Source organism: Suncus etruscus, chromosome 11 (assembly GCF_024139225.1).
Source record: "Suncus etruscus isolate mSunEtr1 chromosome 11, mSunEtr1.pri.cur, whole genome shotgun sequence".
Lineage (NCBI taxonomy): Eukaryota > Metazoa > Chordata > Mammalia > Eulipotyphla > Soricidae > Suncus > Suncus etruscus.
In genome coordinates, this window is record NC_064858.1 from 70,052,891 (window position 1) to 70,080,410 (window position 27,520).

Genomic DNA, 27,520 nt, shown 5'->3' on the forward strand with positions numbered 1-27,520 from the left:
GGTGTTCAGGGAACTCCTCACTCTTAAGCTCAGAAATCACTCCTGGCAGGCTGTCTGGGATGCCTGGGATCGAACCCGGGTTCTTCCTGGGTCATCTGCCTGCCAGGCAAATGCCCTACTACTGTGCTGTCATTCCAGCCCCCAAGTCTGTGTCTTTTTTTTGTTCGTTTGTTTATGGTTTTTTGGGTCACACCTGGCAGCACTCAGGGGTTACTCCTGGCTCTGCACTCAGAAATCTCTTGGCAGGCTCGGGGGGGGGGGGGGGGATGGGGGACGGGACCATATGATATGCCTAGAATCAAATCAGGGTCTGACCTGTGTTGGCCATGTGCAAGGCATACACCCTACCACTTTGCTATTTCTTCGTCCCTCAATAGTCTTTCTTAAGATCCACATTGCATACTTGTATTTAATTAAACATACACTGAATTTTCTTCTAATTCAAGCAAACAGGTAACCTTTCCTTTTTAAGCACCTCTTTGCACTAGAGCAGTGGTCGGCAAGCCACGGCTCGTGAGCCACATGCAGCTCTTCTGTGCACCAGGCGGCCACTCCAGGAGTCAGGACTCTGCTTCTAGCCTCTGTCAGTGCACGTCCTTTGTGGCTCTCAAAATAAATTTCAATCGTGGTTTTGGCGAGATTTGGCTCAGTTGAAAAAAAGGTTGCCCACCACTGCACTAGAGAACACAACAAAAATAATCAGAAATGTATTACCAAAGAAAAGGGGAGATAGAGTTTACATTTTATTTAGTTCCTATGTTCTCCTATGAAACCCCAATGCATGAAAATAATCAGTTCATGATAATACCTACCATATTTAGTCATTTATATTAGTAGCAGCATGAATTTCTTCTGTTTACTTAGTATTTCACATACTTATTTTTGCTAGGTTCCAAACTGCTATCTCGTGCAGATTCTGCCTACCCACTCAGAGCTAAGGTACCTTTGCTTGTAGGTACCCAGCATTGGATCCCTGCACGGCTATGAACCAAAAACAAATATTTCTGGTTCCGGAGAAACTTCTGTAAAGTTTTTATCAGTACTATATGAATGAGTTCACTATGGTTCAAAGACTTTTATAATGGTATTGGCACTAGAACCATAGTACAGGGATTAAGGCACATGTCTTATATCCCTCTAATTCAGTTTAAATCCCTGGTACCACACACACATGGTTCCTATTAGGTGTGGCAAAAGAAAAAAATATATATGTACTTTTGACCCTAAGTTATCCAAATATTTAATCTGTATAAACAAAGGATGCTTTATTTTTTGTTTGTTTGGTTGGTTGGTTTTTGGGCCACACTCGCCGGTGCTCAGGGGTTACTCCTGGCTGGCTGCTCAGAAATAGCTCCTGGTGGGCACGGGGGACCATATGGGACACCGGTATTCGAACCAACCACCTTTGGTCCTGGATCGGATGCTTGCAAGGCAAACACTGCTGTCTCTCCGGGCCCGGATGCTTTAATTTTTAAGTTTTGGTATTTTTACACTGAGCCTGGGCCAGATATGGTTGAATATAGATTTCTTTTCCTTTATATTAAATTCTTTGAGGTTTGCTGAGATGTTCAGATTTTCCTAGTAGAGTATTCCAGTATTCAAGGCTTTTAGCTTAGTGCAAGATTTATCAGTTCGGTATGCTCTTAAATTTTTCTGGATTGATAAACTATTCTCATAGAACAGCTGGTTATATTTGGCTAAATTTTTAGAATTCAGCTTTTCTTATGATGATGAATTTATTATGCTTGCTCATTATAGTTTGAGCTGCTAAATACTAACAGTGACATAAAAACCAAGTAGTACCATTACAATATAAAATAGATTATTTTCTTTCTCATATTTAGCCCTTAGTGTTTTCATCCTCAAAATGAATGTGTTGATTCAAGCTAGGGAGTTGCTTTTTTGTTTATTGTTTTGTTTTGGGACTACATCAGGCTGCGCTCAGGGGTTACTCCTGGCTTTGCACTCAGAAATCACTCCTGACAGGCTCGGGGGACCATATGGGACGCCAGGAAATCAATCTGGGTCCGCCCTGGGACGGCTGTGTGCAAAGCAACTGTGCTATCACTCCAGCCCCTAATTCAAGTTGTTAAGTAAATATTTTGTCACTAGTTACACTAACCAACTAGGAGTATGCTAAGCTGTATAAAGATTTCCACTTACAAAGCAGGGTTTTTTTTGTTTCTGTTTTTCCAGTTTCCTGGTGCAGATTAAATTGTCATTTAATTAGAAAAACTCTCAAGTGTTTATAATGCCGTATCTCTACTTTTCTAAGACAACCTTACATTTTATTTTAGAGTGATGAAAATGAACAAGAGCAACAGTCAGACACGGACGAGGGATCCAATAAGAAAGAAACACAGGTAAAAACAAGTTATTTCTTTATGTATTTAACATAATGTGTGTATATCTCAGTGATTACTTTTTGCTTGTTTATATTTTTTTCATGTAAGACAATGTACCATATACCTGCATACATACTATAAACTTAAGTCCAAGTAGTTGGTTGGCATAAGGGTGAAGGGACTGGAAAAGAACATAGTATTATAGAGACAGTGGAAATGTTTTATATCTGGACTGTAGTATTGGTCTTATAGATAAACACCTCTGTCAACTCAACAAGCTATATTTAAGTGAATATCACTTATGAGAATTTATCCTCAACGTTGCAAAGAAAAACAGTTAATACTCTGACCAGGGAAAGTAGCTGAGGGCTGGAGCAGTACAGCAGTAGGGCATTTACCTTGTAAACAGCCAATCAGAGTTCAATCCCTAACATCCCGTATGTTCCCTCAAGCCTGCCAGGAGTGACCCCTGAGTACTAATGAATATAGCCCAAAAATCAAAGATAAAGGCTAGTCATTTTTATACATATACTTTACCAGATTCAGGTTTTAGTTTTGTAAACAACAAAGTTGATATTCCAGAGATGACAGTAGTCTTTTCTAATTCTCTTCATATTTGTTTAGAAATTTTGTTTCTCTAAAGTACTTTTATATTTTATTATTACAACTGATCTTGATAATCTTTTGAAATAATAGATCCTCAGTAATGAAAGGCATTTTGAATGACTAATGTTGCATTGCTGCTGCTGGATCCCACCTTCATGTTCCCATCCATTTTCTGTATCCACTTCTATATAGAAGACTGGCCTATACAGACTGTTAGAGAGCTGTCACCATAACTACAGAACTGTGTGTCCTAGGCAAATTTGAATAAAGTCAGAGTTGTAACTCCTAAGTAAAACTTCAAATCCCTTTTAATGGGACCAGTTGTAACTGGTTTAGGAAGTAATGCTGGATTAAGGTACTGGTGACCCTGATTTGATTCTTGCTACCCTACCACATGGTCACCAGAGCACCTCCAAATGTGGGACATCCCTCATAAAAAAATAGTAATAATAATAGTAATAATAATAATATTATTATTACTGCCAGTTACCTCTATTAGTTGAATGAACATTACTTTCAGGGTCAAGTTCTAGGGTTTTAATTTTCTCTTTTGGTGGCCAGGCAGGTTATAATATCTTCTAAGGGTAAATTATTTGCAGTGCAAGTTCTTTATCATTTTAAAACATTTTGCCTATTGTTGTCAGTACTGCCCCTATGGATTCTGGGTGATTTTACTTTATAAATTTTTTATCTTACTTTCCCTGTGATGCTTCCCGAATTCTCAATTTCCACCTTGCAAGGAAAAGTAGTAGTCAGATAAACTCAAATGAGGAGAGGAGACTGTTATAAGTGGATTCCAGCTGATGTTTTCCTGGATTTATATCTTGACCTGGGTCCTACCAACCTGGAAGAGGAGGGAAATTTTTTTTGCCTTCCAGTTAAGACAATGAAACATATAGACATAAGTTGAGTTTAAATGTGACTTTGCTTGCATTACGTATGTATGTTATGTATGAGATACATTAATACTGAGTTGATCATTGTTTCTAAAAAGGAAAAAAAATTATTTGTTTCAAACAAATTAGGTTTTGTTCATTTTAAATAGAGGTTTAGATCTTATTTTGTGCTACTATTCATTCATTCCTTACAAGTAAAAAACCACTCAAAATGAATTAAAGAGAATTTATTGTACTTCATTTATACTAAAAAGCCACACATTCCTTTAAGCAAAGGCTGGAATTATAATTGACATAAAAGAGAAGTAAGACCAAGCTAGAAATATAGTACAGGGAGTAAGATATTTGCTTGCATGTAGAAAACTTAGGTTCAATTCCCTGCACTGCATGTGTTTGGTGTGCTCAAACCAACCAAACTGATCTCTAAACACGAATTCAGGAGTAGAACTAGAGCCTTAAAGGGCACCAGAAACCAAAAGGAGGGGTGGGTAGTTAGGCCTAGCATTTTTCTGTTAATGAGCCATTTGGGGCATGCATTGCCCCATGAGAAGAAAGAAAGACCCAACAGTGTCTTTACAGTCAACTGGAAAATGCTTTACACAGCTTGCTTTGTGAGCTCATTTGTTTACAAAATCTGTCTAGACATTTTCCAAAAATGTGTTAAAATCTAAATTCTTTTTATAAAATCTAGGTTTATCACATTAGAAAATAGCTATCTGGCCTATAACATTGTTGCTTTAAAATAAAATTATAAGATGAGGCTGGAGTAATAGCATGGCGAGAAAGTGTTTGCCTTGCATGCAGCTGTTCTGAGTTTCCGGCATCCCATATGGACCCCAGAGCACATATGGACTAAAAATTGTTATAAAACTGATAATTGGGGCCGGAGAGATAGCATGGAGGTAAGGCGTTTGCCTTTAATGCAGGAGGTCATCGGTTCGAATCCTGGCGTCCCATATGGTCCCCCATGCCTGCCAGGAGCAATTTCTGAGCCTGGAGCCAGGAATAACCCCTGAGCACTGCTGGGTGTGACCCAAAAAACACACACACACACACACACACACAAAAAAAAAACTGATAATTAGGGGCCGGGAAGGTGGACGGACCACGGTTCAATCCCCCGGTGTCCCATATGGTCCCCCCAAGCCAGGAGTAACCTCTGAGTGTCAAACGGGTGTGGCTCAAAAACCAAAAAAAAAAAAAAAAAACCTGGTAATTACATTGTTTTAAAGGAAGCAAGTATAAATTGGTTTTGCAAAGGAAATTTAAATATATTTTAGTAAGATTTTATTTGCCTGTCATATTATTTCCCGAATAAATAGAAAAATGAGGGGCTCTTCTTTAAAATGTCACTTAGGACATTTCTTTTTTTTTTTTTTTTTTTTTTTTTTTTGGTTTTTGGGTTTTGGGTCACACCCGGCGGTGCTCAGGGGTTACTCCTGGCTGTCTGCTCAGAAATAGCTCCTGGCAGGCACAGGGGACCATATGGGACACTGGGATTCGAACCAACCACCTTTGGTCCTGGATCAGCTGCTTGCAAGGCAAACACCTCTGTGCTATCTCTCCGGGCCCTAATTTTTTATTTTTAATTATGAGAACAAAGATGCAAAGAAAGAGGACAAGGTAAAGTTACAGTGGAAGGACAATCACCCATAAACAGAATTCTTAGTAGTCCTATTGCTGATATTTTAACTTTGAACTTTCAGCCAAAGAACATTAAGAAAAATAAAACAGAACCAATGTACAATTGCTTTGTCCCTCAAGTCCCCAGATTGTAGTACATAATATTTCTTAGCAGCACACAAAGTAATCTAAAGACATAATACTTATGTAACTCCTTAAACATTGAAGGCAAAGTACTTTTTTACATTTCCATGCACATGCATATTAGTTTAAGTTAACCTCAAAAGTTTAAGTGGTTTGTTTCTCTTAAGGATTAGAGTCAAAGGAGCACAGTAAAAACGGTGTTAGAGTGGCAATTATTGTTTGCATAGGCCCACCAAAATATGAAGGACATGGAACGGAAAAGCTTTGGCCTAAATACAAGGAGACCCTACCCCTGAAGTTTCCTGGCATAAGACCAACTCTAGGCTCCAGGCAAACTAGTTTGTCCAATCCAGGTCATTGTCTGTAGTGCCAATACACTTTTATTTTTCACACAGTCTCTGTTGTTGGTATCATGTTTCTGTATTAAAGATCCTGGAATCTGCATATCCTATATTGCAATCAGGATGATGCAGAGTGTTACTTAGGACATTTCTTAAAGTAAATATGTTACTTCCTCCTGAGTGGGTATCAATAGTATGAACCTAGATTATTTTTTCTTTACAATTAAATAATATGCCCATATATTGCCAAATGTAATTTTTAGTATTGTGCATGTAACTATTCAGTGACTTTGTGGCCTAAAATTCCATCAAATTAAAGTTAAAACATAAGCAGATAAGTAGCATGAGTTAGTATTGCTGTTAAAAATTGATAACCAGTATATAACAAAAGCATTAAAATATAGTACATTTGTTTTTCTTTCTAGACGGATTCTATTTCAAGGTATGTTTTACATTTTATACTGTCCTTTGGTTCTCGTTTTTACCTTTCTTAAAATTTTATTTCTAGATATTTATGGATTTTATATGTTGATAGAATTTCTAAGCAATAAGGATTAAATGCATTTAGATGATCTGTCATCTGGTATTTGTTTTTTGGGTTTTTTTTTACAATAGTGGTAACTTTTTTTAAGTTTAATTTATTATTTTCAGTTTTAACAGCAGGGACTGGTGATGATTAGGTACTGAGAATATATTATTCATGTTTGAGAGAAAAGAAAATCAATGAAGACCTAAAGGTTTGTCATCTCTTCTGAGAACCCCCACAGTAACTTTGAATCTTAAGTTCAGACTGTTCTCTGCCTGCCGACGATTGTTAAGAGCCATCTGAAACCAAAAATAACTTTCTAGATTCTGATGCCTATTGATTTGGCATGCAGGGCTGAGGACTAGCTCCATATACTGGAATACACCAGGTCCCAAGCTCAATCTCCAGCACCACATTCCGCACTGCCATATTTGGCCTATGGTGTCCCCCCACCCCCCACACTGTTGGGCCTCAACAGCATTGCCTTACCAGGCCCAGGCATTGAACATGTGGCCCGCTTGACTGACCAAGCAAGTATTGTTTTAAGTGACTTTTTTGAGCATGCTTAGCACCTCCCCAAAGCATTTTCTGAGGCCTCTCTCCCTAAGTTAACATAAATTAAAACTTAGAGGCATTGGCATTCTCAGAAATGGTCATTTGAATTTAGAACTAAGTAGTAAATGAATTTTTATTTAAAGTGATAGTGGAATTTAACAGATTTTTTAGCCTCTTAAATCTAAAAGGTTGGGGTTTTGGGGGGACAGGCACACCTAGCTGTGCTCAGGGGTTATTCCTAGTGGAGCTCAGGGGACTAGATGGGATGCTGGGAATTGAACCTGGGTTTGCCACATGCCTTACCCACTGTGCTATCGCTCTGCCCCAAATTTTGGTAATTTTTTTATCTTAATAATTTTTATTTTGACCAAAGTGGATTACAAATCATTCACAGTAGTGAATGTTGGTGATTTTTAAAATTGCTAATACCACTTCTAAAAAACATACTACCAATTACACCACAATAAACCATAAGTTTTAAGCCATGTTGTTTTCAGAGATGTTGATATTTGGGACGTATTTACTATTTCCAATTATTAAAGTAGTTTATTGAACTGTCGTGACATGATAATTCGTTTTGATTCCTATACACAGTAATACTGAATCCTTTCTTAATGGAAGTTAGTGATATTAAATATTTCCCATTTATCATGTACCACTAAAGTTTATTACATTACATGAGAATGAGTGTCAGAAAAATGGTACAGCAGGTGGGAGCTTGTCTTACACATAGCCGAATGAATCTCTTGAGCACTCTAGGGTGGCCAATAAAAGATAAAAATGTTCTATACGGGGCCGGAGAGATAGCATGGAGGTAAGGCGTTTGCCTTTCATGCAGGAGGTCATCGGTTTGAATCCCAGCGCCACATATGGTCCCCTGTGCCTGCCAGGAGCAATTTCTGAGCCTGGAGCCAGAAATAACCCCTGAGCGCTGCCGGATGTGACCCAAAAACCACAAAAAAAAAAAAAAAGAAAGAAAATGTTCTATACTATTTTGTAATAGAATCTTAATGTATGCTAAAAAGCATATTAAATTGTAGAAATATAAAATTATTTGCTCTTTAACTTAACTTGTTTTTTTAAGATACGAAACCAGTTCCACGTCAGCTAGTGATCGGTATGATTCCTTACTGGGTCGCTCTGGCTCATACAGTTACTTAGAAGAAAGAAAACCTTACTGCAGTCGGCTAGAAAAGGAAGACTCTTCTGACTTTAAAAAGGTATTTGGGTTATTTAGTTACATTTAATTTAAAATAAGCATTGGTGTTCAGTATTTTTATGCCTAGTCTATCATAATGAAGTCAGTACCTCAAAATAGCTAATTCTCTATTTTGAACTATTAATATTGAAGTTTAATGGCTCTTTTTGTCTGTAAGGAAAGGAAAAGGACCCAGGCCTTCCTTCACTGTCTTAGGCCACTTCTGTGATTTAAGCTGAAAAGGGGGTATGTCACGATCAGTTTTTACACACACATTTTGTTAAAAGGAGAAATCAAAATATATGTCACTTCATAACTGAAGATCATTTTTTCTAGGTAATGGAAAACTTGTATTGGGCCAAAATGCTATTGGATTAACAATGACCTAATTAAAAAAAAATCTTGAGGGGCCAGCAAGATAGCATGGAGCTAAGGCATTTGCCTTGCATGCAAAAGGACAGTGGTTCAAATCCCAGCATCCCATATGGTCCCCCATGCCTGCCAGGGGCAATTTCTGAGTGTAGAGCCAGATGTAACTCCTGAGCGCTGCAGGGTGTGACCCAAAAACCAAAAAAAAAAAAAAAAAAAAAAAAATCATGAGAAACTCAGTAATCTAGGTTTCTAAGATTATGAGCTTCATGTTTAAAACTGACAAAATTCATTGGAGAAAGGAAGGCTTTATAGTAGTTGTATATATCCTTAAATGTTTGGAAAATTAAAATAGTAAAGACAAATGAGGGGTGATGGGAGTCAATTTACATTATTATAGGATCCAGTAATCTGGAGGGCTGGAGAGATAGTAACAGGTTAAGGGGCTTCCCTTGCATTCATTTCATCCTTGTTTGATACATGTTACCACATGTGGGCCCTTGAGTACCACTGTCAATGACTCCTGAGTGTAGAGGTAGGAGCAAGCCATGAACACTGCCAGGTGTGGCCCAAATACCTCACTCCCCCCCAAAATGAAAAGATTTGGTCTTTCTGTCAAAGACAGAACACTACACCATGCTAATAATAGGTCAGCAACAAACTCAGAAACACTGGGAAATGGAATATTTTCTTATTCTTTTTTTGGTTATTGGTTTTTGGGTCATACCCAGCAGCGATCAGGGATTACTCCTGGCTCCACAATCAGAAATCGCTCCTGGCATGCTCTGGAGACCATATGGGATGTCAGGATTCGAACCAATGACCTTCTGCATGAAAGGCATGCTATCTCTCCGGCCCCATATTTTCTTATTCTTACTGGTATCATTCAGGTAGTAAGCTAGCAAACAGCATACAGTCACAATTATGAGTACTGTTTTTTTTTCCTTTGGGGGTTCATGTTTTGTTTTTGTTGTGGTCTACACCTGGCATTGCTCAGGGTTTTCTCTTGGGTCTGCACGCATGAATATTCTGGCAGTTCCTAGGGGGGAATATGGCATGCTAAGGATCAAACCAAATGCCCTGTCTGCTATTGTCATCTCACCAGCCCCAAAGATTTGTATTTTAAAAAAACAATTGTGAGGGGCCAGAATGAAGGGTGTTTGCCTTGCACGCGGCTGACCCAGGACTGATGCAGGTATGGTCCTCCGAGCCAGAGACAATTTCTGAGCAAAGAGCCAGGAGTAACCCCTGAACACAACTGGGTATAGCCCCCAAAACCAAAAACAAAAAGGCTATTGAGAGCAAAGATTATGATACAGTGGATAGGATGCTTCCATACTTTTGGCCTGTGTTTGATCACTGGTACCACATATAGTTCTTAATGCTGGTGTGGCACAAAAATAAAAATTTTTTATTACTATTTTTGGTATTTTTTTTTTTTTTTTTGGTTTTTGGGCCACACCTGGCAGTGCTCAGGGGTTACTCCTGGCTATCTACTCAGAAATAGCTCCTGGCAGGCACGGGGGACCATATGGGATGCCGGGATTCGAACCAACCACCTTAGGTCTTGGATCAGCTGCTTGCAAGGCAAACACCACTGTGCTAACTTACTCCAGCCCCCCCCCTTTTTTAATTTTTTTTAAATAATATTTTTTATTTAAACACCTTGGGTACAAACATGACAAAAATCAAAAAAAAAAAATTCTCCAGTAAAATAAAAATGGAAACAGTTACTTAAATATACTTAAGTATAAAAAGTATTTAGCAAGGACCAGAACACTAGCACACTGGATAGGGCATTTGTCTTGCATGTGGCCCACTCAAGTTGATATTCAGCATCCCATATTGTCCCCCGAGCCTGCCAGGGGTAACCCCTAAGTGCCACCAGTTATGGCCCAAAAAACAGGAAAAAAAAAGTAACAAAGCACCGTGGCATATGTTGCATGCATTTTGTTTCATAAAATAATCCATGGAGAATGTTAATATTCTTAGGAGAGTAGAATTTAGATTTTATAGCTTTAAAAACAAATTCTACCTGAAAATGTAAAAGCTACATAATATAAATACAGAATTGACAGGTCTTAAATTATAGTTGGGACTGAGGATAGATTGATTTTCTGTGAACATTTAGCTTTGGCCAGGAACAGAAGTATGATTAGTATGCTGGCAAAAAGAGAAGGAAAATTGATCAGATTACAAAAGTCAATTTCAGACTTGTAGACCTAGTCTTTGAAGGGGATATTTTTTGCAATGAAGTGATAAAATTTTTTATGTGATTAGAAGGACAGAAGTGATGGTGTGATGTTGCCTTGGATGTGTAGCTTGGGCATCATATTATCAAGTGCTTTACACTATTTTAAAAATATCCATATTAATGAAGTTGGGAAGCCACTTGAATTTTTAAGCATATATTGGCTTATGAGATTTGTAAGATTGTCCTTTCAACACTTAACTCTTCTTGTTAGGTATAAAATAAATTAGTAGGAAGTTGAGAACACGTGAATGTTAGTGTAAACTAGATAAAAAAAATTATTGTAGTCTCTGTAGTAGATATAAGTATATATAAGGTAAAAAGAATAGATTTAAGTATTCCAGAAGAAATATTTGTTTCCTTTTAACATTACTAGAACTAATGTAAGTATAAGTGCAGTTGATCATCTACCACACATATTGAAGAGGAAATAATGGGTCAGAAAGCTCTCAGACAACAGAAAATAATATCATAGTGACTACATTCCTCTAGCTATAGTTATGAACTTCTTTTTAAGAAGATAATTGAAAAAAAAGATAATTGAATTATTTTCATGGAAGCTAAATAGACAGATTTTTTAGTGAGTTTTAAATTTTAAATACTGCAAATTATTTTAAAGTTTTATGTAGGATGGGACTAGGAATATAGCTCAATGGTATGGCATGTCGTACATATTTGAAACCTTGAATTTGATTGCTGGATTAGGGAAGAATAGGGAAGATTTACATAGGAAAACCTAGAATTTCATGACCAAAAATTCTTCTGTCTTCTATTCCAGGATTTTTACTTAAATTATAATGTATTCTTTAATAGCTCATGTGTTACATGCATTTTTCTCTTTATATATCATAAATAACCAGTAGGAAATCTTAATATTTTTAAAGAGCAGAAACTAATTTGTTCTAATCTAAATTCTTATAGCTTTATGAACAAATTCTAGCTGAAAATGAAAAGCTAAAAGCACAGCTACATGATACAAATATGGAGTTGACAGATCTTAAATTACAGTTGGAAAAAGCTACCCAGGTTTGTACCCATTTTTTTTTCTAAAGATAATTTTTCTCACAAATAAATTTATTGGCTAACTATTTGAATTGGGGACAAAGAGATAGTGCAGGAGGTAAGACACTTCTTACACTTTGTATAACCATGTTCAAAGCGCTCCCACCAATTGGATAATTAAAATTTGCGTTAAAATGTTCTCTAAGGGTAAAGCTAAAACAAAAATTTTATTACTAATATTTTTATTATGAAGGAATTAAAAAAATCCATCCCCTATTCATATTTTTCTAGAGTAAATTTTAAATGTTTGGTGTTTAGCCTAATAATGGAAAGTTAAATTAGTTTTAGGGTTTTTGTTTGTTTTTATTTATTTATTTATATAAAGAAAATGTATCACAAAGTTGACATAACGGATCATAAATTTTTAGGTTGTCTTTTTTTTTAATACTGATTTAGTCTTTAGAGTTCATTGTGCTGATCGTCTGGAGGTGTTTCTATTTTGTTGTGTGGCAAATTGACTTGAGGCTAGGATGTCCTTGTATGCCCATAGTAATATATAAAGAAGTGATAAAATGTGTGGCCACATAATGGCTTGGTGCTTTGCTGGCTGAAATTGTGATCCTGAAGAGCATTACTGGGTGTGGTCCAAAACAAACAAACAGAAAATAATACAAATTTGAGGATCCCCACTCCTGAATACCACAACCAACACCCTGGGCCAGAGCTGTTGTAATGTGGGGAGGGTTTTGCCCTGCGTATGACTGACCCACCTTAGATTCCCGGAACTCCATATGGTCCCTGGAGTCTACCAGGAATAACTTAAAAAAGAAAAAAATTAAAAACTTTAAAAAAGGGAGGGACTAATTATTGGATCAAAAATGAACAAATTATTATTAATTATTAGTCCCAGTAATGCTAAACCTTTTGAACGAATAGACAAAGAAGAAAATAATAAAATGAATTCTTTGTTTAGTTACCACACTAACAATTGTTGCCAGAGCAACAATACAGTTGTAAAGCAAACTTAAATGCTACTGAGCCTGGTTCCAGTCCCTATTACTACATATGGTTCTCTGGCACCACTGGGCACAGCCCCAAAATCTCCCCCAAAAGAGAATAGTAATTCTGCCTGCCATGTTAAACAGTTGTGCATAATACTGAATATAAAATGTGTTAGGTTTCGAGTTGATAATCCACATCTGTGCTGAGAGTCGAAGACCACCTCTGAGGATGCAAGGCACAAAAAGTTTATTTGGCTAGCTGAGGTCCAAGTCTCATCCAACACAGTGGAGTCTTGACAAGTACCCCGATTCAAATTTCCAAGCAGTATATATAGGGTTTACAAGCTTTAACAATTTAAACATTTCATTGTTTAATACAGACAGCTCATCCTTCTTAACATGCATGATTGGCCCATTTCTGTTTGTGCTCAAATCACATCATTGCTTAGGACAGATACTTGAACTCATTTCTGACTCAACTGTGTCAATGTCATTCTGATCCCACCTAGTTCTTCTAATGTACCCTTGCAGGGGTCTCAAACTCAATTTACCCTCGGGCCGCAGGAGGCAAAGTCAGGGTGATCCTTGAGTGCAAAGTCAGTAGTAAGCCTTGAACATTGGGGGTTGTAGCCCAAACAACTAAAACAAAACAAAACGAAAAAAGATTCCTCTAGTGCAGGGCCACAAATGTTGTACGGAGGGTCGTTTGCGGCCCTTGGCCGTGAGTTTGAGATTCTGCAGTTTTATCTCTGGGCTAACTTCCCCCATCTCTGGGAAAATAATGTAAGCCTGCCTCAAAAATTACTTTACTGGGGTTTTGAACCACCTTGGATCTTGGCCCAGGGGGCTTTGGTTCTCACAAATGGAGTAGAAGTGGGTGTGAAAGAACTGCACTCAGCAGGAGAAAAGCAGCTAATTTGTTTTGTTTTTGTTTGGGGCCATACCCAGCAGTGCACATGAGTTATTCCTGACTATGTGCTCAGAAATCGCTCCTGGAAGGCTCAGGGGGACCATATGGGATACCGGGAATCGAACCCAGGTCCATCCTGAGTCAGCCACAATTAAGGCAAACACCCTACCACTATGCTATTGCTCCAGACCCAAGCAGCTGATATTTGAGGATGAATAAAGTTCTAATTCATTACACATGACAGTAGATAGGAACCTCAGAGTAATTTAAGAGGATTGGAGAGAAAGAACAAGGATGAGCACACAGGATAAGATAGCTGAGTGTATTGATCTCCCCTTATGACTATTCACTTCAAGGGGTAACCAGTTCCAAACTCATTTAAGTCAACAATCTGGAATCACCATTTAGTTTCACCATGTATCTAGTGGTAGAAGACAGGAGTGAGCTCTACATTATTCCCTATGGAGAAGTCCATGTTCTCTCCTGAACATATATCTCTTTCTCTTCACATCTCTACATTTCTGTCAATAACAACTATTTTGCTTTACTTAAAAAATTGTAAAAAGGTGAAGAAGGTAATTAAAAGGAGAGAACTCAAGCATTTGAGGACAAACTATGTCATTTCTATTTTTATTACAACCCATCTACTCTTAAGTAATCTATAGAAGATAAGAGTGGTAGAGACCATTCTGTTTTCAAGCATTTTTTAGACTGTCTTATTTCAATACAAATTCAGATCTGTACTACTTCTGAATGTTTTCCCTACATCCCACCCATCCTTATTACATATGTATATTCCTTTTCATAGTTGTTACTTTTTTTGCAGAGACAAGAAAGATTTACTGATAGGTCACTATTGGAAATGGAAAAACGGGTAAGTATCCATTTTACTGAATAAGTAAATGATTTTCACGTTGGTATAAGCAATAATAGCATTTAATAGCATGAACTGATTCTAGCTTAGTTTTACTGTAGAGTTCATGGGGTTTCTCAAGGAATTAAATTATATATTTATTTATTATTTATTTACTTATATATATATATATATATAAAAGTTTGACTTGCTCTGTTCATTCATTTGACTGAAAATCAACTATTATAATAGCCTAATGTGGAGTGTATAAATTGTAATAATGTGTCTAGAAGTGCCAATTATTTCTTTCACTTTCTGTGGTTGTATATTTAAAACATTTCATCATACATACATTTTATTCATGCAGAAGATATGAAGTTTTATATTGTTTTAAAAGTTAATTTGATAATGCCTTAATTTAATACCTTAAATTAAAATTTTAAATATTAAACTTTAGGATTTTTTAATTAAAAATGAACACAAAATTCTTTTACCACTTTGTACAAGTATTATTTATACATATTTCCTCTTAAAATATTTTTTATATTAAAAGTTTTTCAAGGGGCTGGAGTGGTGGCACAGCAGTAGGGCTTTTGTCTTGTACAAGCCTAACCTAGGACGGACCTTGGTTCAATCCCCCTGTGTCCCTATCCCCCAAGCCAGAAGTGATTTTTGAGCGCATAGCCAGGAGAAACCCCAGAGCATCACCGGGTGTGACCCAAAAACAAAACAAAAAGTTTTCAAGCATAAGAAATTTAGGCAGAGAGATAATACAGCAGGTATGGAGCTTGCCTTGCATGCAGCTAACCTGAGTTTAGTTCCCAGTACCCTAGATAGTCCCCTGAGTACTGCCAGGAGTGTGGCCCAAAACCAGGGGTTTTCGGGAATTGCTAATGTTTCACCAAGTTATGAGGATCAAGTGACATGATAGGCTATTAGTACTTTGAGAAGTACAATGATTTTATGAAGTTGTCGTGACTGTATTTTTAACTAGGAAAAATCTTTAGGAAAAATAAACATTTTGTCTATAATATTTTAACGTACCAGTAATAACTTAACTTACATAATAATTATAGGTCTTTGTTTTTTGTTTAAGCTATATGCCCTAAAGATAATTAACATTTAAAGTAAATTGTAGCTTTACTAAATATCAGTATTAGTTATTAATCTGGAAAAATATGTGTTAGAAACCGTGTGAGTGTGATGAAACTAAATGTCAATGGTTTGTGTCTGCAAGGTGACCGGCAGGAGTCAGTATCTTCTGGGCGGTATGACCTAATTTAAGTTTGACAGCACCTTAATTACTTGCTTGCTTTTGTGCGAAACACCCTAGAATGCTTATTGTTTCAAGGAAAACAGAATGTTACTGCAGCAATGGATGTTGCCTTTGTCTGGCACTCCAAAAGGAGTTGTAAACAAATGCTATAGTTGCTTCCTCATTAGATTCACTGCATTAATGCTGCACAGTCCCAAACCTAAATCCAGGTTGTCAAGTCAATTGATTGATAATGGTTAGTGAACACTGTCCCTTTGAACGTTTATATTACACATAGATTAGACACCTTTGCTTCTTGCTTCTCTGCTTCACTGTAAAATATAAAAATCAATGCATCTTTTATAAGAGATATTTTTCCTGTTTCATCCTCAGTCTTACTAAGGACTGAGGTTTCTTGGTTTACTCTGAGTGACCTTACTTAATGTCTTATTGAAAAGAATTTGAACATCTTGTAATAGTCAGAGCTTTGAAGAAAGAGCATCTAAGAAGTAATAAAATAGGGGCCAGAGTGATAGCACAGTGTAGGGCGTTTGCCTTGCACGTGGCTGCCCAGGACGGACTTGAGTTCAATCCCCGGCATCCCATATGGTCCCCCAAGCCAGGAGCAATTTCTGAGCGCATAGCCAGGAGTAACCCCTGAGCGTCACTGGGTGTGGCCCCAAAACCCAAAAAAAAGTAATAAAATAATATTATTTATTTCATATTATGGAAAGATCTTTACACCTCGCTGGCATCACATCTTTTTCTACACACTGCTCCTGATTTTAATTTTTTTTTCAAGTGTCACTTTCACAATTTAGGATAAAATTTAAGAGTATTATAATTATATAATTAATACTGGTATCTTAATGGATCTAGGAGCGAAGAGCTCTAGAAAGAAGAATATCTGAAATGGAAGAAGAACTCAAAGTAAGTAGACATGCTACCCATAAGAGTTTATTTTATGAATGTAAATTTATCTCTCACTATAGGTGCTACATTTACATGAATTGTGCAGTTTGTAAGTTTTCTGCTTATGCCTCTCTATCTTGAGCAAAGAGAATATTTAAAACTCCATTCTTTTTAATCCAGTTTTACAGCACTCTTAATACTTGATTATAGAATTTACAGAATAATATCTTATGTTTGGAATGTTATTCTTCACATTTTACATACTGTGCTTCTTGGAGACTAAACGGTGAATAGGAAGTCAACACATTTTTTTTCTGAAGTAAAAGGCATTATAGAATAAGAACTTTATTTCACTGCTACTTACTGTGCTTATTCTGACAACACATATACATTCTGTATTACCTGTGGAATTTGACTTATTAGAATTAATGAATAATTTTGGAGACAAATTTTTTCTATTTGGTTTGAATATACATTTTTTGACATGTAAATTTAGGACTATTAAATCTTGTAAATCTCAAGGATTAGTCTTCTAAGATTTAATTTCTTATATTTATGAACTGTGATTCTTTGATTTTATTATGCTCTTTTCCATTTCTTATTTTCTGTTGTCTATTTCCCTATGTTCTGATTTTTACAGAACCTGCACCAAATAAATAAAAATCAGTCTCAGAGAGTGTTAAATGAGCGACTGCTGACAGAGAATAGGGCCTTGACAAGCGCTCAGGGTTCTATAGGCAATCGCATTTTGTGAACCTCTAATTTTGTTCCTCATATCTTCTAGGTAGAGCCAGGCAGGTGTTTTTGTATAAGTAAGCGTGTCCTGAGCTCGCTTTTACAGATTAATGCCATTGTGCCTGGATTTTATTATATAACAGTTTAATTATGCATGGCTTCTCAGAATGTTAGAAAGTGTCACTAATTTTATATTGCTACTTACAAACTACAGTACACTTCAGGAAAAGTTTAGGAATTTAAATAAAAGGCATACAAATTTCTACAAAGCTTGTGTTTGTTTATTGCTCTACACATAACATAGGACTTAAAATGATTGTTGTTTGAAGTTCTTTACTTGGGGCCTAAGAGATAGCACAGAAGTAGGCCATCCGACTTGCATGCAGCGGACACGGAGGGATCCAAGTCAGTTCCCAGCATCCCATAGAGTCCCCAGTCTGCCAGGGGCGATTTCTGAGTGTAGAGCAGGAGTGACCCTGAGCACCACTGAGTATGGCCCAAAAACTAATCAATCAATAAATAGAGTTTTTAAAATAAAATTATTTACTAAAGTTGATTAAACAGGTTAAAGCGCTTGCCTTGCACATGGCCAACCCAGGTTCTCATGGTCTCCTGAGCCCGCCAAGAGTGATTCCTAAGTGCAGAGCTCGGAGTAACCTTTGAGCAGTAATGGGTGTAGCACCACAAAAAGCTCATTAAATAGTCCAAACAGAGGACTAGATAACAGTTTTTGCATGTTGAAGCCCTGAGTTTTAGTCCAAATAAAAGGGAACAAAAATTACTATGAGTATTTTATGTCTGTTAAACTGAAAAGTAAGCATACATCACATCTGCTTTTTCTAAATATTATCATTTTTAATCAGACCCATCTTAGTTAATAGTCATTTAATTCTTTCTCATTTACAGAGAAATGAGAAAAATATCTAATATTTAAAGTGTATATTTTTTTATCCTTTCTGTACACAGATAAGAACTGATTGGTACCACATAAAGTTTAACTTTTCATGAAGATTTTGCTTAGGGTTGTTAACAAGAAATAATTAGGATCGCTGTGGCAAGAGAACTGAATTTCTGGGAGAGTAGGTTTTATGTTCAAAATGTTAGTAGAAATTCCAATTCACCCTTTGAAATTATCTGCAAATAGAAAAATTGCTATATTTTGATTTATTTTTTTTAACTAAGTTGCCTTTATAAATTACTTTTACAACCTATATATTATTACCATATTTCCATTTAATGAACCTATTCTGATCAGATATTTTTACTAGGTGCTTAATGGTAGTAGTATAGTGAATTCTTGGAATAAGTAGTTTAGAAGTCTTACTCCCAAAACTTTTCTAAATAGATTTGTTTTCTTGTGGAATAATAGTGAAAGTTGTGGCTTAAGGTCTGGTGTAAAGAAAGTAAAAGGTTTAGATGGTGACAGGGACTCTAAAGAACTCTCAGAGCCTTTCCTAAACCAGGCTTCTGGCTGCTCTAATATGGTTTGCTTGTGAGTCATAATAGCAACTGATTATAGGCAGTTAACTGATGACTGTAGGAAAATAAGTCTTCCATTCCATCCTGGATTAAAAATAATTAGTTTCACAAATTGCTTTTCCCCTTCCTGATAAATATTTTAGCCACTAGAAAAAATACATATTTTTGTATACACTATATATATAGCTGACTGGGCTATCTATATGTGTGTTGTGATAAAAATAAGTTATTTAGAGTAATTTTATCTTATTTTTAAAATTAAAATTTTCCTTTTGTTTTTCCCTTATAGATGTTACCAGACTTAAAAGCAGACAACCAGAGGCTAAAGGATGAAAATGGGGCCTTGATCAGAGTTATAAGCAAACTTTCTAAATAAAAGCAAAACATAAAAGCAGCAAATAATGGACTTGCACATATTATTTACTCAAATGGACCATACTTTACAGTCAGCAGAAGTTGAGAAGAATCCTTGAAGACTCATTTTTTGATATCCTGCCAAATACCCACTTATCTAGGATTTGTTTCGTTTGATTTTATTTTTTTTCTTGTATCAAGACCATTGTTTTATGTGAATGCAGCTGCTGAGATTTTTTTTTTAATGACTGAGAAAATTTGTTTACAGCTCTAGCATTTAAGGAAAGTGTTCAAGGCCAGATATGCCTCAGATCTTTTAACCAGTAAGCCTTAGTTGTACATAAATACTTTGTGTCAACAAAAACTTTCAGCTCTCACGGAAGACAGTTATTCAACTTCTTTTTTGATGTGCCACCGTTTCTGATATTTTTTATTTAATTTTATCTCTACATCTAAGTTTGGGTTTGTATCTTTTCCTCCTAACTCTTCATGTGGCAGACTTTTCCATGTTTTCACAATTTTCTCTTACTGAAAAAGTGGGGAAAGGCAACCTCACATGCTCTTCTTTCATTGTTGTATATTATTAGGTTCATGCTGTGTTGTCTCCCACCTGGAACTAAACTGCTTGGTGGAACGTTTGCTTTCACTGTTTGTGCAATATGCATTTATTTCTTATATGAATGCTTTAAAGTCAGTTGAGATTAATTAGATGTTTTTAAAACCTTTCTGCCTTCATTAGTCACTTTTTTGTTTTGTTTGTTTTAACTATTGTAGTATAAAAACATTAGGTCTGTAATCTTCACATTTATTTTAGCAGGTACTGAGTGATGCTGTATATAAAGTGTATTGTTTTGCTTTTTGAACCACCACATGGCATGCTTCTGATTTCAAGTGTCTGCTACTGCAGAATAGGTTACTTCATATTAGTGTTCAAAATAAATTTTGCTTTAAAATGTGAGACTTTTAAAAACACGTTATATGAAGCCCAATCTTTACAGCAGTTTCCTAATGTAAAGTGCTTTTTTACTTTGATTTTCAGTTTTCATTTGATAGTATTTTACCATAATTAAAGTTGCATAAGATAATTGCTTCACATTTCACATACCTATATTTATCTGAGTGCTATCTAAAACTGTTGTGCTAGCCAAAGTAGTGATATGAAATCACTTACAAACTTTAACCCATCATCAGTTAATGGTAAAATGCTGTTGTTGCCATGTGAAGAGGCATTGACTTTGATACCACCATCATGTTCAAATCATTTTATACATTTCAGTGGCCTTTTTAATAAAAAAGGAAAAAGAAAATAAGTAAGATTAAGTACATGTAGTGAAAATGGCTTTTATTTGGACAAATTGCTTTTCTATTTTCATTAAAACCTGCAAAAAAATTACATCATTCTGGCACATAACTGTCTCCTTAACCACTGAACAGTTCTGCCATTTGAATAAATTGTACATTGTAAAGCTTATTGTAGCTAATTGTATTATTTGATTGTATTGTATACTATATTAAATGTGAATTTGTAGCCCCTTCATTTTAAACGGTCATGTGTCCTACTGCCTATTTTCAATTACTTTTGGGTTGGGATAGGGTGTTTTGGTAAGCAGGATTTTAAATCCTCTTTCTTGATTAGTTTTATGAAGATACAAGGTTATGCTCTTACTACCAAGCTCAGGATTCTTGTTTTTTAAAGGTACAAGGATAGTTGTGGGAGCTTTATTTCTGGTTATATTTGAATTGTATGAGTGGTGGTTTGCATCAAGAGAATTTCCCTGGTCTTAGAGAGACATAAAATATACCGAAACCAGATGGGTTTGGGTTTGTGCAGCATGTCCTGGCCGCACAGCCGCTAGATGTCCTAAGGATGATGTTTGTGGAGTTTGGGTGCCTGTGAAGAATGGTGAAATACATGTTTCTGATATTTTCATGTTTTGTATTTAGGTTATTTATTCTTTGTATCTAAAACTGAACAGCTACTGTGCTATATTGATTTTATTGGTAGTATTGAGCAGACCTTGTTTCTGCATGAAACTAGTTGCAAAACCCACTATTTTGGAAATAAAAATGTATTTTGACATATACCAATAAAATGAATGAAATTATTTTAAATGTGTGAACTTTTACTGAAAATATTTAAAATTTGTTCTGAGATTTTAATTCTGCATGGGTATTTTTTCACTAATGGCTTTATTTGGATTCCAGTTTGAACAGTTTTTGAAATTGTCATATTGTGATAATTTGCACAACATTGTACATGCACACCTGTAAATGCAATCTTCCTTGCCATATTTATGCAATCTGTATCAGTTTGGACAAATGTTTATATATTTTACATAAAGCTACCTGTATCATGAATCTGAGAACTAGTTTCTTTATAAAGTGGGTAAACAAGAACAATTAATGCTAATACCATAGCTTTGTGCTTAAGATTTTATTTATATAAAATTTTGTGGTTTTAATTAAATCTGTCTTATTTTCTTAGTTGCAAACATAAAAGAAAATATTTCATTGAAATGTAGATTAGATCATTCTTCAACCTAGATTTTTCCACAAAGCTCTACCCCAGCGTATACTAATATCTGAAATAAGAAGCCCTTTCCCTTTGGTAACTTCTTTTAGCTGTGACTTATAGTAAGAGTGTGTTTAACTAAATTAATGTAACAAAAATCAGTATTGTTTCTTTCCACTTCATACATTATGTGTACTCCCAGAAAAACAAGTTATTCTCTGCCATTAATGAGGGACTCACCTGCAGATACTTGAGTCAAATGAAAAGTAACCTTAGATTTAGAAGATTGTTCATGTGAGAAAAATGAGGTAGAAGTTAAAAGGAGATAGCTCAGGTGCCCATGTTTTTCTGGTTCAATCCCTGCTACTGGGTGTTTCCCTGAAACACCACCACTGGTAAAGAGAACACCTTCCTCCTGTCAAGGCACAGGAATGACTCCCGCCAGATGGTTTTTCCGTGAAAGGATTTTTTTTTTTTCGGTTTTTGGTTTTTAGGTCACACCCTGCAGTGCTCAGGGGTTCCTCCTGGCTCTATGCCCAGAAATGGCTCCTGGCAGGCTTGGGGGACCATTTGGGATGCTGGAATTCGATTTACCGTCCTTCTGTATGCAAGGCAAATGCCCTACCTCCATGCTATTTCTCTGGCCCCAAGGCCAGGGTTTTAACAGCAAATCCATTCAGAAAATGTAGCAATCACTATCAGTGCAACCTCCAATATCAGCTGCCACCACACCAACCCCAATCAACCCAGTACCCCAGCTTGGTTTCTTATGCCCTGACCTCCACTAGACAGTTGTTTCTCAGTTTGATACAAGAATCTCAGAGATTCTTGGCTTGTAAAGCACTGGGGAGAGTGGGGGGAATCAATCTCCAAGAATTAACTCTGGTTGTCTGCTGGCTGGATAAGGGAATGTTCCGCTTCCTGAGGAGTTAAGAATGGAGGGTAAAAAGGGTTAAATGGGGAGGGGTAAGAGAGTGAAGGGTTAGAAAAGAATTTGTAAGGTGGTAAGCAAAGGGGGGAAGGAGGGTTTATATATAATAGAGGGAAGGGCAGTATACAACATAGACATGTATACTACAGACGGACATAAGACAGGTATTGAGGTGGCCAACACATACACTTTTGCACACACACACACTAAGGATCAATCCATAGGTTACAATTGAAAAGCTGACCCTGGTGAAATGGGACAGAAAGCTTAAAAAATATAACATAGCGGGCCCGGAGAGATAGCACAGCGGCGTTTGCCTTGCAAGCAGCCGATCCAGGACCAAAAGGTGGTTGGTTCGAATCCCGGTGTCCCATATGGTCCCCCGTGCCTGCCAGGAGCTATTTCTGAGCAGACAGCCAGGAGTAACCCCTGAGCACTGCCGGGTGTGGCCCAAAAACCAAAAAAAAAAAAATATAACATAGCAAATCAGATGGAAAGGTATCCCATTTTCTAATCCAATCATGATTGGTGAGGGTGAACTTTACTGAAGAAATGCTTATGAGTTAGATTTATATAGAGCATTCTTATAAACAACCATAATTTTTAAGTCTAGAAAAATAAGTGGTTATGGTAATGAGCACTGTAAGAGAAGTCCACACCATGAAATACTGTCTAGTGGGTCTTGAGCATCCAGGTTCCACTCCTAAAAGCAATATAAAATTATGAGCATTATGGTATAATGATAAACTACTTACAATTGAAAAGCAGATTACAATAACACTCAGTGAATGAACTCCATAACAGTTCATTACATGCAGTTGCATATTTCATTGCCAGCTGTGGACATAAACATTAGCAGGCATAATCAAGTTGAAATGAATAGATTAGAATTTTTGAGTGACATCATACTGAGCCTTGTCTTCTGAGTAATGTAATAGAGCTTTGCAATGTGGAACTGTGGTGACCAACCTATATCATCACCAAGCACCACTGTGGACAAAAAGTTATTATAGATATAGTAAAATAAGACATTAAAACTACTTAATAGTGAGCACTGTAATGGAAGTCCATGGCTTCTAAACACATTCTGCACCCATTTCTGTGGATAAAAGCATTAGAAAATGATTATAGATATCTATAAAAAGCAATTGATTGGACACCTGCTTAATCTAAACAGCTGTATCTGTTCTTGACGGGGGAGTTTAATCCATTGATTAAAGGAAAGTTGACAGAAAGGGCTGTTGTGCCATTATATTGTGTAGGGTTATTGTTACAATTGGAGATTTGGTTTGTGTGATCGCTTTTTGAGTAGCTCATTTAGGATTGATTTGGTTAGCACAAATATTTCAAGTTCTTTTTTTTTTTTTTTGGGGGGGGGGTATACCCATTGACGCTCAGGGATTACACCTGGCTATGTGCTCAGAAATCACTCCTGGCTTGGGGATCAAACGAAGTCCCGTCCTAGACTAGCGCTGCAAGGCAGACAGACACCTTCCTCTAGCGTCACCACTTTGGCCCTGCAAGTTCTTTTTTGTCTGAGAATGTTTTTAACCCTCCCTTCAATGTAAATGAGAGTTTCTTTGGGTAGTGGACTCTAGGTTGAAAGTTTCATTCAGTAGTTTGAATATGCCATTCCACTCTTCTTGCCTAGATTGTTTCAAATGGAAAATCTGGCTTGATTCTTTTTTTTTTTTTTTTTTTTTTCATTTTTTTTGTCCCCCAATTCACAATACATACCCGGCAAGGGGCCTGTGTTGAGGTGTATATGGGGTGCCTTTACTGTACCTCCTCTTTCTATACAGCCAGTGTAAAGAACACAGCCTGTGGTAAGATTTGGGAGGCCTTATCTTATCTTTTATTTATTTTATTTTTTTTTCTTCAGAGCAAACTAAAGTTGTTTTTTTTTTGTTTGTTTTTTTAAAGTAAGAATTCATTTAAAGGACAAAATTGATTAACATAATGAGGTAAACTAATATAACATAATATAGTGACATAACATAACATATAATATAATTGATATAATAATAATACATGTAAGTCAAAGAAAATTTCTGATTAAAAACACAATTTTTTTTTTCATAATGGCTTACATATCTTTCACTGTAGTATTTTGGGTACATATTCACATTGAATCAGGGGAATACCCATCACCTAATATGTCCTCTTCTCAATCAAAAATCAAATATGCTGAAAATAGGCAGAGTCCTGTCTATTAAATATTTGGGTCACACCTGGCGGCTCAGAAATCACCCCTGGCAGGCTTGGAGAACCATACGGGATGCCGGAATCTGTCCGTCCTGTGTTGGTTTCATGCGGCAGATGCCTTACTGCTGTGTTATTGCTCCAGCCCCCCCTCCCTTTTTGGATTTTTGGGTTGTTTGATTCTTTTTTTTTTATACCACCTCTGTTGTATTATACTGTCATTTCAAATCTTTAATCAAATTCCATCAAAGATTTTCAGCCATATTACATGTCATGATTAGCATTCTATAAACAAGTTTGCTTTCTGTGTACAAATCAGTGCCAATGAAATAAAAAATTAAACTATATACTAGGCAAAGAATTTTATTATCCTTTGTTTCAAACTTTATTCCCAGGCTTCTTCAGCTTAATTAGCTGCAAAGAATGAGTTGTATATAAGCAAAAACTGAAAAGAGCTGCAATGTCCAAGGAGTTTGAGCTGAAAAATATTAGATCTAGATCTTATTAGATCCTTGAACAAAATTTTAAAAAGCAGTCATAATATAAAATAGCAGCTCCCAGTAACTTTTTCAAGTTTTCTTCAGAAGTTGACACAATTCAGTTTGCTTCATTCTTGGAAGCCTCATCAAAATTCTCCACGAGATCTGGAACTTCATCATCATCATCCTCTCCAGTAGCAAGTGGTGCTTTTCCATCTACAGATTGTTTGGGCAGAGCTTCAGCCAGTCTCCTTAAACTAGTCAGACTGTCTGCACCAAGCTGGTTTAAGATGGTAGGAAGCATTTCTGTCAGTTGCTTTGTCTCAGCATGGCCTGTAATGGTGAAAGTGTTTGCTGCCAGGGATGCCTGAACTTTAGGGTTGTTAAAGTGGATCACTGTTCCTTGGTTTGTGAACATATTCACCTCTTCAATGCCAGAAATATTGTTTACTCCTAACTTCTTCAGGGAGAACTGAAGTTTTTTATCATCTGCTGTAGCTGTCCTATGAACCACCTTCTTCTTTCTGGGAGCAGTTCCTTTCCCACCAATGCGCACTTGGGCCTGCAGCTTGGCGAGCTTCTCTTGGTTCATCGTTTCTTTCATGTTGTTGGAGCGGAAATGGGGCCGCGCGGGGGACTAGGGTTGGCGCTCAGGGGGTCTCGGCAGACCGGCTGAGAGAAGGCGCGCACACGCGGGGACGAAAGATGGCAGCTAGAGGGAGGCCGGGGGTTGTTTGATTCTTACGGAGTTTTTTCTCCCTATTGCTTTAAAGAGTCAGTCTCTCTGTTTTTTGCCATTTGGATTAATAAATGTCTTGGTGTTGTTCTGTTATGGTCTATTTTGTTTGGCACTCTTTTTGCCTCTTGGACTTGTAGAGAAACCTCTTTCCCAAGGGTGGGAAAGTTCTCTGCTATTATCTTCCTCACTACTTGTTCTGTCTCTTTCCCATTTTCTTCCACTTCTGGAATTCCTATAATTAGGTGATTGTTTCTCCTGTCTTTGTTCATTAAGTACCTTACATGTTCTTCCAGGGTTTTGTCTCTCCTTTCTTTTTTAACTTCTTTATCATCTCCACTGACTTGTAATCTGTCTTCAAGTTTGTCTGTGATTCTCCACCTGTGTAATTCTACTATTATGGCTTGCTAACATGTTTATTTAGTTCCTTCAGTTCCTTTGTATAGATTCTCTCATCTTCTGAAAAAGCTCTTCTTTGAATTGGTTGAATTGTTCATCTATTGATTTCTTAATTTCACTGGTTAGTGACTCCTTGATTTTCATTGCTAAACCCTTAAGTGCTGATTTTAGGTCCTCATCTATAAGGTTCAGGCATTTGAGTGGACTTGATTTGCCAGGATTTCTCTCCACCACCACCCCACCACCACCACCACCAGTAGATGTCTTCTTTAGCTTCCCCATTGATCTTTGCATTTAGTGGTGTGGAGTGCTGGAGTATCAGGCTATTGAAAGAAGTGCTAGATCCAATCTGCCAGGTAGTCTATGATATATATTGAAATGACTTCCCACGGGGGCCAAATACTATTAAAAGGACCATGTATATTCTTAGGAAGTAGTAGCCTTGTAGAGTGTTTTCCACTTGTCAATAAGCAAGTTACGTAACAGAACTACCCATTACTCATATCTTGCTAATGAAACTTTCAGTTGCAAAGATGAAAACAGTGTTAAGCGATCTTTCTCTGTGATGTTCTATATTTTTATACAATATTTGATTCACACCCGCCGGTGCTCAGGTGTTACTTTTGGTTCGGCACTCAGAAGTCACTCTTGACAGGCTCAGGGGACCATATGGGATACCTGGATTTGAACCGGGGTCTGTCCTGAGTTGGCCGCGTGCAAGGCATTAGGTTCTTTTTTTTAACAGAAATCAAGAACTTGGTGGTAGGCAAATCAGTAAATTTCATCAGATGAAAGACTAGCTCCCAAATTCTCAATTTAAGCATAAAGCATGGAGGATACTTTTCCTTGGAATGAGAGGGGAAATAATGTTTAATTTATCTTCATTTTTTTCAAGAAGGTTTCAAT

At 36.7% G+C, this 27,520-nt stretch overlaps 2 protein-coding genes and 1 non-coding gene across 3 annotated transcripts in view; 1 reads left to right on the forward strand and 2 right to left on the reverse strand.

The window, feature by feature from the left end:
- Positions 1-21,467, forward strand: part of PPP1R12A (protein phosphatase 1 regulatory subunit 12A) — a 125,128-nt gene extending 103,661 nt beyond the window's left edge. Inside the window, exons 19-25 of the mRNA XM_049783366.1 lie at positions 2,298-2,363; positions 6,381-6,397; positions 8,121-8,256; positions 11,776-11,880; positions 14,594-14,641; positions 16,755-16,805; positions 19,291-21,467. Coding sequence (XP_049639323.1) covers positions 2,298-2,363; positions 6,381-6,397; positions 8,121-8,256; positions 11,776-11,880; positions 14,594-14,641; positions 16,755-16,805; positions 19,291-19,377 — 510 coding nt within the window. The 3' untranslated portion in view covers positions 19,378-21,467. The remainder of the gene's footprint in view (positions 1-2,297; positions 2,364-6,380; positions 6,398-8,120; positions 8,257-11,775; positions 11,881-14,593; positions 14,642-16,754; positions 16,806-19,290) is intronic.
- A 3,041-nt stretch (positions 21,468-24,508) lies between these two features.
- Positions 24,509-24,641, reverse strand: LOC126023177 (small nucleolar RNA SNORA51). The gene has a single exon (XR_007500382.1). It is a non-coding gene; the product is annotated as a small nucleolar RNA SNORA51 (small nucleolar RNA).
- A 564-nt stretch (positions 24,642-25,205) lies between these two features.
- Positions 25,206-26,200, reverse strand: LOC126022645 (transcription factor BTF3-like). Its single transcript, XM_049783618.1, has one exon. It carries the CDS (start codon positions 26,081-26,083, stop codon positions 25,598-25,600), a length of 486 nt encoding a protein of 161 aa, XP_049639575.1. The 5' UTR covers positions 26,084-26,200; the 3' UTR covers positions 25,206-25,597.
- Positions 26,201-27,520: the final 1,320 nt, after the last annotated feature.